Source organism: Pseudocercospora fijiensis, assembly GCF_000340215.1.
Source record: "Pseudocercospora fijiensis CIRAD86 unplaced genomic scaffold MYCFIscaffold_3, whole genome shotgun sequence".
Lineage (NCBI taxonomy): Eukaryota > Fungi > Ascomycota > Dothideomycetes > Mycosphaerellales > Mycosphaerellaceae > Pseudocercospora > Pseudocercospora fijiensis.
This window is the reverse complement of record NW_006921534.1, coordinates 4,635,144-4,646,892: the sequence shown is the minus strand read 5'-3', so window position 1 is coordinate 4,646,892 and position 11,749 is coordinate 4,635,144. Positions and strand designations below refer to the sequence as shown.

Here is an 11,749-nt window from a genome sequence, read left to right as displayed (position 1 = left end):
CGACCCTTCGCCCACCGGCAGTCGCTGTGCCCCATCTCTCCTGGACACACACACACTTCTACAACCCGCTCTGCCTGTCCCTCTGCTGTCAGCGAGAGACAGCAACCAATACAGCATCACTCACGCTTCAAAAGCACACTGACATCGAGCTTCAGCGTCTCACCAACACCCTGACAACCTCCCCCATGAGGATTGAATAACGCCACTTCACGCGCAAGCTGCCATTGCGGCAACCCCCATCGCTTTACTGAACCTCCTTCAACATGTGGAAGACATGTCTTGCGAATCTTGCCTCACTACTCGCCCTGGCCTCGGCTTCATACTACGACGAAGCTGAGGCGGAGTGGAACTTGAACGTCAACAAAAATGCCGCCAATCCTCTCGAGTACAGTGTTCCCGACTGGCCTTCAGGCTTTGAGCACCATTCAAGTCCCGACAATTGGAGATTCCCGTTTTACAGCTTCTTCCTAGACAGGTTCGTGAATGGCGACCCAACGAACGACAACGCCAATGGCACCAACTGGGAACAAGACTACAGGCAGACACAGCTGCGCCATGGAGGAGATATCGTTGGAGTCCAGCAGTCTCTCGACTACCTCCATGGCCTGGGCATTAGAGGACTCTATCTTGTCGGTAGCCCCATGATCAACTTGCCTTGGGAGGCCGATGGCTACAGTCCCACCGACCTCACCATTCTGGACCATCACTTGGGTACGATCGAAGATTGGCGCACCGTGATCCACGCGATTCACGATAGAGGCATGTACGTCATTCTCGACAACACTATGGCTACAATGTCGAATCTTCTCGGCTTCGAAGGCTATCTCAATACCAGTGCCGACTGGTCTTTCACCGAGCACAAGACCCAATATACCTCGGACAATGTCTACCGCGACTTCTACATCGGCAATGAATATCACGACGTCTGTCCTTACCCTTTCCCACGCTTCTGGGACCAAGGCGGCCACCAGATCATCGACAACAATACCAATGCCATGGTTGGCTGCATGGACAGCGAATTTGACCAGTTTGGCGATGTTGGTGCATTTGGCGTCTACCCAGAGTGGCAGAAACAGCTTTCCAAATTCAACGGCGTCCAAGATCGCCTGCGAGAATGGAGGCCCCAGGTCTTGGACAAGATCAACCATTTTTCCTGCATGATGATCAAAGGCTTGGATATCGATGGCTTCCGTATCGACAAGGCCATGCAAGTCACAGTCGACGCGCAAGGCAATTGGTCTCACTTCCAGCGGGAGTGTGCATCATCCGTCGGCAAGACCAACTTCTTTATTCCTGGAGAAATTGTGAACGGTAATGCTGATGCATCGATCTACCTGGGGAGGGGCAAGGAACCGACCATGCAGGTCTCCAATACTACCAAAGCAATGACCTCCAACGACACGCAATACATCCGCGAAAATGGCCACCAAGCTCTCGACTCCGGCGCCTTCCATTACTCGACATACCGAGCACTCATGCGATTTTTGGGCCTCGACGGCAACCTGCTCGCAGCGAATGACGCGCCGGTCAATTTTGCAAATCAATGGCAGACTTTCGTTCAGACCAACGACCTCAATAACGCTTATACGGGTCAGTTCGATCCCCGACACATGTACGGAGTCTCCAATCACGACGTGCTCAGGTGGCCTGGCTTGATCAATGGTACGGAGAGGCAGCTTCTCGGCGATTTTGTGATATCTCTGCTCATGCCAGGTATTCCTATGGTCAGCTGGGGAGAAGAACAAGCGTTTTACTTGCTGGACAACACCGCTAGCAACTATATCTTCGGACGTCAACCAATGTCGTCCGCACAAGCATGGCAACTGCACGGCTGCTACAAAGTCGGGAATACGAATCTCAATCAGTGGCCTGTCAACAGCAGTCTGACTGGATGCCAAGACGACTCCGTGAGCCTCGACCACAGAGACTCCACACATCCGGTCTACACGGTCTTGAAGCAGATGTTCGAGATGCGGGACAAGTACCCCGTGCTGACTGATGGATTCGAGGTTCGGCAGCTCTCCAACCAGACTTTCAATTACACCCTTCCCGGCTCATTCGGAACTCCGACAGAGACGGGTCTCTGGAGTGTGTTAAGAGGACGAGTTGAGGCCATCCAAGACCTCCGCGGAGAAGGCGTCTTTGGTAACCAAGCAGTCTGGTTATTGTACTCCAATTACAATGGGTCCAGAGTCTACGAGTCCGACTGCAGCGGCGACGATGCTATAATCTCTCCTTTTGATGCCAATACCACCGTCAAAAACCTCTTCTATCCCTTCGACGAGTGGACACTGGACGAATCTGCGCTCACGCTCAATATTGAAGGGTCGACCAATCCGAACGGCTGCCTCTCACAAATGAACATGACCAAGTATGGATTCAAGGCGTTCGTGCCTATTGCAAACTGGAGCGCACCGTCACCAGTCATCACTGGCTTTTCTCCTGGCCACGATGCCCGCATTCTTTCCAACTCTTCAGATGGTGAGCCTTCGTCCGTCGACGTCGAGCTACGCTTCTCTACCGAGATGAGCTGCGCTTCTCTTGCACGGGCTCTGAGCATCAATTCAACCACAGGAGAAGGGCAGACAGGCAATATCGATACCAACAACATTGACTGCGCTCAGATGGAGCCCGAATTTGAAGCTTACTATTATGGACCAAGCCCATCAACATGGCGGGCTCGATTCGCGCTAACCAATCTCTACGATGGTATTCACAGAATCAGTGTCAACAACGTGTCGAGTGAGAGCGGAGATGTATTCACCAACTCTGTTGATCATTTCATGATTCGGATTGGCAAGGAGGACAACCCTATGGTCTTTCCGACCACTACGAATTACAGCACCTCACTTCTATACAAGGATGACACGTCCTCTAAGCGAGATGTCTCGATCACCACCTCTGGACTCAAGGTCAACCACAAAGCTCCAGGAGCCGACAAATGGCGATACTCCTTGTCATTCGGTGCAGTGTGGTCAGAGTGGTACGACTATACCCCTGGAAATGCATCGCTGGCGTCGCAGACTTGGAGAGGCGACAAGCAAGAGCAGAAGTGGACCGGCGATCATGTTCAGGTGCAATACTGGTCTCGGTTGGCGGGGAGCAGTGCCCATGTTGTTGAAGGCGATCTCGCTGGATCTGATACTGTTCCACGTCGTTTTCCCCATCTGTTCCTGCACGGTTCTTTCAATCAGTATGGTTTTGACGATGGGCTTTCAAACACCATGTTCCAACTTGACAATGGCACCTGGGCATTCGACTTTATGACCGAATGGCCAAGTCAATTTCAAGTGAACGTCTGGGGCATGGCCTCCAACGGCGAACCTGATGTGTCGTTTGCGTTCGGCGACGTTGATAACGACACCGTCCTCGACCGTATCTCTCCAGTGTCATTGCAGAAAGCTGTGGTCAATATCACCAATCTTGGACCGCCCGCTCCTTCCCTTGCTTGGCGCATTCTATTCAACGATGCCGACTTGAGATATTACCTGGTTCCTGTGGGCAATCGGTACACTCAACTTGCTCTCTGGCTCCTACTGGGACTCATTCCTGTCGCCACAGCTGCCGTTGGAGTTTGGGCGTACATGCACTTCTTCTACGGAGTCAAGTTCAACCAAATCGGACTCTCGGAGAAAAGAAGCATTCTTCCTATTGCTGCTGTTGGCAAGATATTCAATCGCGAGAAGATGAATGAGAAGGATAACGATGCCGACACTGCGACACCATCAACAACAGGCTCCTCTCCAGATCTTCCCCAAACGGGCGTCATTCGCAGCTCTACCTTCGGCGCCGGAGCAACCATTGATAGCAAGCGTCGTACAGTGCTTATTGCTACCATGGAATACGACATCTCTGATTGGAACCTGAAGATCAAGATTGGCGGTCTCGGCGTCATGGCACAATTGATGGGCAAAAATCTCGAGCATCAGGATCTCATCTGGGTGGTCCCATGTGCTGGCGGTCTCGATTATCCGGTCGACACTCCTGGCCTTCCTATTGACGTGACCATTCTAGGCCGCACGTACGAGGTACAAGTACAGTACCACAAGTTGAACAACATCACCTACATGCTTCTTGACGCTCCTGTCTTCCGAAGACAGAACGCAAAAGAGCCATACCCAGCTCGCATGGACGACTTGGACAGCGCCATCTACTACTCCGCCTGGAATCAGTGTATCGCCGAGGCTATGCGTCGTTTCCCAATCGATCTTTACCACATTAACGACTACCATGGCACTGTCGCGCCTCTTTACTTGCTTCCGGACACCATCCCCTGCGCATTGTCGCTACACAATGCTGAATTCCAGGGATTGTGGCCCATGAGAAATCCACGCGAGGTTGAGGAAATATGCTCGGTATTCAACTTGCCACAGACTGTTGTGCAAAGATATGTGCAGTTCGGAGAAGTCTTCAACCTGCTCCATGCCGGTGCAAGTATTCTCCGTATTCATCAAAAGGGCTTTGGCGCTGTTGGAGTCAGCAAAAAGTATGGCAAGCGGTCTTGGGCTCGATACCCAATCTTCTGGGGCTTGAAGAAGATTGGTGCTTTGCCCAATCCAGATCCCTCTGATGTTGCTGAGTGGGACAAGAGATTGACAGCTCCAGAGGAAGTCCAAATTGACCAAGCTTTCGAAAGTAGACGTGCCGGTCTGAAACGTCAGGCCCAGGAGTGGGCGGGTCTGGATCAACGGGCTGACGCGGACCTGTTCGTCTTCGTGGGTCGATGGTCGATGCAGAAAGGTATCGATCTGATCGCTGATGTCTTTCCTGCCATTTTGGAGCAATACGAACATGTGCAGCTCTTGTGCGTTGGTCCGACCATCGACCTCTATGGCAAGTTTGCAGCGCTGAAGTTGAACAAGATGATGCAGAAATATCCAGGTCGCGTCTACTCGAAGCCGGAGTTCACCGCCCTCCCACCATTCATATTTAGCGGTGCTGAATTTGCGCTCATTCCTAGCAGAGACGAGCCTTTCGGTCTGGTCGCTGTCGAGTTCGGAAGGAAAGGAGCGCTCGGCGTTGGTTCACGTGTTGGCGGTCTCGGTCAAATGCCTGGCTGGTGGTATACGATCGAGTCGTCTACGACCAAGCATCAAATGCACCAGTTTAAACTGGCGATTGCCGGTGCACTCAAGTCGGATTACGAGACTCGCGCCACAATGAGGGCGCGTTCGGCCAAGCAGCGTTTCCCGGTCGCACAGTGGAAAGAGGACCTTGAGATTCTCCAGTCGACCTGTATCAAGATACACAAAAAGCGCATGGAGCACATCACGGCGAGACGTATGGGTCTTGAGGATAAGAGTGGTACGTCGAGTGGCTGGAACACTCCTGGATGGATGACTCCGCGAAGTGGGTGGGCTACCCCTACTGGCAGTCGGCCAAATACTCGTCCGTCCTCGCCAAATCGGTCGGGAACGTCCACACCGACGGGCTCAAGAGGACCATCGCTATCTTTGGGCATGCGACTCGGCCCAGGGCACATTCCTGGAACACCATCAACGCCATCTGAGAGGTCAGGTCAATCCCAGAGCTTGAACAACTCCCGACGCAACTCATTCGACGACCAATATCCACGCCGACGACTGAGCGGCATTCAAGACGAAGAGTACATCACTCCCGAGGCTGCTGAAGAGTCCAAACGCCGCTCGCAGCTTGGAACCATGACGAATGAATTCAACTTTGCTCTCCGTGATGGCACCATTCACAGCAATCCTAGCCCGCCTGACGCCACATATTTCCCACCGGTGACCCCCAGCGGACTGGATACTCCCAGTCGCCAGTCGTTCCCATTCCTTGCACGTCCTCACACTCCGGTCAGGGACGATTTGTCGAGCGTACCCCAAACTCCATTGTCCACGGAGAAGGTAATGGATGAGAAGAAGAAGGACCAACCCCAAGAGCTCACGCCATTCTTCACAGACCCGACTGGGCTGTATTACAAGACGTTCGAGAAGAAGCTCGACACCCTCAATGGCAAGAACTCCGAGGGAGCGCTTTGCATCGAGGAGTATCTTGAGAAGTCCGAAAAGCAGTGGTTCCATCGACTGCACGAGGCAAAGATGAGTCGGAACAACACTCCGAGTGCATCTCGGGTTGCAACGCCTGCCGGATCCATTTATGAGGGCGTTGAAACAGATGAGTCTCTTGCGCAATTCTTGCTTCCCGAGAACTACCAAGCACCGACTGGTCTCCGACGTCTGCTGGTGTACAAGCTGGGCGACTGGCCAGTGTATACTCTATTGCTTGCTCTCGGCCAGATTCTCGCTGCCAACTCATATCAGATCACGCTTATAAGCGGACAGGTCGGACAGACTGCTGGTCAACTCTATGCGATCGCCTGCATCTACCTCGGAACGACGCTGATCTGGTGGTACCTCTTCCGACGTCTTGCAGCTTATTGGGTCATGAGCCTGCCGTGGGTGTTCTATGGGCTCGCATTTTGGTTTCTGGCCTTTGCGCCATATGCCTCGTCAAGCCTCTCGCGTGGATGGGTGCAGAATGTCGCCACAGGATTCTATGCCGCAGCCTCATCGTCAGGTTCGCTCTTTTTCGCTCAGAATTTTGGTTCGCTAGGCTCAGCACCAGTGAAGGACTGGGCGTTCAGGGCATGTGCAATCCAAGGAACGCAGCAGCTGTATGTGGTCGGTCTTTGGGCTTGGGGTAACAAGCTCACCAGCCTGAACTCCATGGGCAACTCTACCTCCCTTGGCTGGAAGATGACAGCGATCGGTGTACCGATTGCGCTCTTCCTCTGGGCCGTTGGTCTGGTTCTTTTCTTCGGCCTGCCTGATTTCTACCGCCAGAAGCCCGGCGCTGTACCTGACTTCTACTCATCGATATTCCGCAGGAAGATTATCGTCTGGTTCCTGGTCGCTGTGTTCGTCCAGAACATCTTCCTTTCAGCTCCGTTCGGTCGCAACTGGTCCTATCTTTGGAGTTCAAAACACGCTCCGGGATGGTCGATTGTCCTCCTGATCCTCCTTTTCTTCGTGGTAGTCTGGGCCGGCGTGCTATTCTTCTTTGGCCACCTCTCCACAACACACAGCTGGTTTATCCCGATCTTCGCTATTGGCCTCGGAGCACCCAGATGGTGTCAGATTCTGTGGTCATGCTCGAATATTGGCCAATATCTCCCGTGGGCTGGCGGACCTGTCGCTTCTGCAATATTAGGCAGGGTGCTCTGGTGCTGGCTCGGCGTTCTGGATTCCATTCAAGGTAAGACTAAAATTTTCATCCAAAGAGAAACAAGCGCTGACGTTGATACAGGGATTGGGTTCGGCATGATCCTTCTTCAGACAATGGTCCGCTTTCACTGCTCGTTTGTCTTGATGGCAGGCCAATGCATTGGTGCCATCGCGACCATCATTGCAAGAGCAGACGGCCTCAACAGTACAGGGCCTGGACCCACGTTTCCTAACTTCGCAGGCGGCTGGTCCGACGGCCTCTCACAACCTTGGTTCTGGATATGTTTGCTTTTCCAACTCGGCATTTGCGTTGGCTTCTTCACATTTTTCCGCAAGGAGCAACTGACGAAGCCATGATCCGATGCGACACGATCAAAATACCCGATCGACTCGTGCTCGCTGTACAGGTTGGCGGGAAAGCAATGTGGTAGCAGGGGATGGTTTTCAACGATCTTGATGATGTTATGGCGTTCTGACATGTGTGTGCGCGAGGATTTGTGGAAAGCATTGCAAGCGTAGTAGCGTCGTTGTTCGTTCCTGAGATGATGAGTGAAGCAGTGGCAGAGGCAGACAAAGCCAGAGACAGAGCAGTGCAGCGTTCTGCGAATACCCATTCCAGCGAGTAAAGAGACTACATAGACTTAGTAGAGATGAGAGACTCGAAGTGCTCGGCTCTCAAATGCATCTGTTTCCATCAGCCATATGATATTGTACGACGACCCGCACGTGACACGATGGAGCGTGCGATCTGACGAAGCTTAAGGCCTTGAATACCTCGCGTTGAATTATCGATAAGTGTTGAATTATCGATAAGACAGCAAATCTCGTGTCCTCGTCTTATTATAGCGTGTCTTATGCTAATTATAAGTATTTAAGCCTAATTATCGATTTCCGCCTTCTTAGTACTATACTATAACCTTATCTCTTACTATTACTTGCTATTATTGTCCCTCTTACTATAGATAATATCGTATTCTTATAGCGCCGAAGCAGGCGAAGGTAGCCTCGAAGGCCTCGAAGGCATCAAAATCGACGAAGAAGATAGCGGCTACGGCGGAAGATACGAATAAGGCAAAGAGCGAGGTTAAGAAGCGCTAGCGATAGGCGCCTTACAACTAGACGGAAGAATAGGTAGAGTATATGCTAAGGGCACTTATTAAGCGTATAGCGAAGCAGAATAATAACTAGGGCTTTCTAGAGTCTAACTTATCGGACGTCGCGAAGGAGTTAAATACTTATTATAAGGTAACAATTACCTCGAAGTAGGTACGTAACAAGTTTAACGCTTTCCGACCGCTATAGAAGAGATAGAAGGGGCATCTTAGAAGGACTAGTAGATAGTAAGGTTAGCCGCCTCGCTCGGAGCTAGACGTAGAAGACGCCTACTTCGAGGTATATCTAGATTGCCTATCGTTTAGAGAGAATTTGCCGGACTTCTATAACTAGTTAGAGGTGCTATTTAGTAATTAATTAGCGACTAGTGAAGGCGCGTTAGAAGCGGCTAACTTAGCGATACTAACGGTAGAAGAAGAGGCGGAAGGCGAGGTTGTCGCGAATAAAGAGGAATAGCTAGAATTAGATAAAGAAGAAGGCGCTTCTATTATACCGAGTATACTACTTAGTCGCTCGACAAGCACTAATAGTAGTATTAGTAGAGGTAGGAAGAGAGACACGCTATTGCTATAGAAACAGGCTATAGCGGCTTTCTCGAAGAAAACGAAGAAGAATAAGAATACAGAGTCCGAGCTATCCGAGACTCGAGTCTACTCTCGCGATAATATTAGTATCGCGATTAATAACCTCGAGAAGCTACTCTAGCGAGTAATAGCTTCTATTAGCGCTAACCGACAGTTTACGGCGGCTCTAAAGGACACTATTATAATAGCCGCTACTTGTAAGGCTATAAACTGCGAGGGCATTTAGAAGCTTCTATTTAGCGCTCGTATAGCGCTTATAGATATCCTCGAGAATAAAGGTATATTAGGAAGGATGCTTAGTTGTCCTAATAAGGACCTTAAGCTAATGCTAAAGTATCTATTAAAGAAGAGAAGCAAGGTAGACGAGAGCGAGTTAGAGCCGGTTGCTAAACCTCCCGCGGTCGAAGTACCGCCTTAGACTGCCCCTAAGCAGGTTAATAATTAAGCGCACCAAATACTAAGTTAAATAGCGCCTTAGAACATACCGTTTAATTACCCTAGTTAGTAGTTATATTAAGCAAATAGGGGGCAGCTATTGCCGTCGCTCTAAGAGATAGAGTCTAGTATTTAATATAGATATTAGTAGTCGTAAATTAGGCGTAGGTAATGCGCATTTGCTAGAATGTCGTAGCTTTGTCTATACTATAAATTTGTATAGAGGTGTTATTAGTTTTTGCGTAAATATATTAGTATAGACTTAGGAGCTACCGTTACGGTCATTTTTAGAGATATTGTCGCCCTAGAAACAGCTCGAAGTATACGTATATATAAAGCTAAGCTCGAGGCTTAGCTAAACCTTCGGAATTGAGCCCTACTATAATATTCCTTAATAATGCATTAACCAATTTTCCTCGTTATTTTTTTATATAATGCGCCTGCTAGTAAACTTTTAGAACAATATATTACGAGAGAAAAATAGTGGTATTGTTATAGGGATAATTGCGATATAGCAATAGGTATCCGATTTTAACGCTAAGCGCGGAGGTACCCGCTTTTAGATACTAAACGACTTCTATAGGCGCCGACGATAATAACAGTGCGTACGAGATCTATTTAAAGTTCTAGAAGATAGTAGAAACAGCGCTATAAGGTAAGGAAAACCGCTAAGACTAGAATATACCGAACTACGCGGCGATTTCGACCGCCGCTCTACTATTACTATCCCCTAATTATTACTTTCTACCTTCAATCGTTATCGTATAGAGTATTAGTTGCCTGTCTTAGCTAATACTCTCGCTACGCTACTATCGATATCTTATCCCTATAAACTGCTATTTTACTCCTTAACGCTATCGATTAACGGTTAATCTTAGCGACCTCGTCTTCGATAATATTATCCTTATTAAAGCTAGTATCTCTATCCGGCGGCTCCTATTGAAACACCTCTATTTCGGCCTAACGGTAAGCGATTATAAAGTTGTTTAAGGCGCAAATAGCGACGACAAATCGCGCCTATTAAGTCGCCGAATAGCCCTTGTTTAGTCTATAGCTAAATAACTACTACTGCTTCTTTAGTATACTAAATCGCCGCTCGATATAGTTACGAAGCTACGAATAGCGTAGATTGAATAGCTCTTCCTTCCGCTTAGGCTTTAACTCGGAGGTATGCTATTCTCGAAGGTAGTATCGCGTCCTTTAGTAAGGAACTAATATATACTTAAGGTTCTTCGAGTAGCTACCGTCGGCGAGGTAGAACCTGCCTTTAGGTATCCTCAACCCTCTTCTAACCGCCGTTTGCAGTATAGTACTATCCGCCGCCGAGCCCTCCTATCTAGGCAATATATATATTACTAGTATATAGCCGTTAAAATCGCAGTAAGTAAGTATATTCTGCGAAACACTACCTTTACGATTGCGGTATACGCCTAGATTAGCTACCCTTACGGCCTTAAATAGTACGTAAGTGCTATTAAGGGCACCTATACAACCTAAGAAGTATAGCTAGAATTTAGGGTTGTCCGATATCTTACTCGGTATGCCTTCGCTTCTATTAGGTTGCCGCGACTTATCTCGAAATAACGTATATAACAACCGACTGATTTTAAGAATAGCTCTTCGATAGCTTAATAACGAGTGCTAATATATCCGCCGCAATTAACTATAAGTTACACCGTACGCCGCTATATTAAGGAATATAACTACCTATTTAGCCGGACTAATTCGCGGACCGCCGGTAAGGTCGTATTCTTCTATAAGGGTGCTTACTAACGCCTTAAGAACAGGCTGTCGAAGCCTCGTCGCATTATAGTAGTATTCCGGCGGTCTAATTAGTATAATCTGCGTCTACTACGAGCCTAACTCTAGCGCTACGAGAGTCGATATTATACCCTTCGGTCGATAGCGTAGTCGCTCCGTCTCGTCTAGCAACAAACGAAGCATCTAAAGCACTATATAGACCGACAGGTATAGTACGAGGTCCTCGAGATCCGCCTCTACCTTCTCGAAATCGTCTATTCTAGCTATATACTCTATAAAACACCTACTTCTACGACAACTACGAGAAAGAGCGAGACATACTATACTAGACCGGATAGAGATATATCCGTACGAGAATAGGCGCCTGCTCTTTAGCAGTTCAATTATAAAAGCAAGCCTATCTTACTAAAGGGCTACTTTTAGAATTAGCCTATCTAAAGAGGTAGATTATAGATAATTAGACTGTCTTATAGACAAGATCTACAATTGAATAGATTATAGGTATTTAACGCGTCTTATAGTGGACCCACTCGTCTTATGGATAAGACACCTCAATTATGGATAATTGAGCGCGAGGTATTCAAGGCCTAAACTCAATCGCCACTTCCAAACTTTAATTTTCCCACCTTTCCCAAACAGCCAAACAGCCATTGAATATACACCAACATCGAA

The 11,749-nt window shown here is 48.8% G+C and overlaps 1 protein-coding gene across 1 annotated transcript; it reads left to right on the top strand.

The window, feature by feature from the left end:
- Positions 1 to 263: 263 nt before the first annotated feature.
- MYCFIDRAFT_42029 (glycoside hydrolase family 13 glycosyltransferase family 5 protein) lies at positions 264 to 7,541 on the top strand (the record flags this gene model as incomplete). Its single annotated transcript, XM_007926051.1, has 2 exons — positions 264 to 7,215; positions 7,267 to 7,541. The coding sequence occupies 2 exons, from the start codon at positions 264 to 266 to the stop codon at positions 7,539 to 7,541; spliced, it is 7,227 nt and encodes a 2,408-aa protein (XP_007924242.1).
- Positions 7,542 to 11,749: the final 4,208 nt, after the last annotated feature.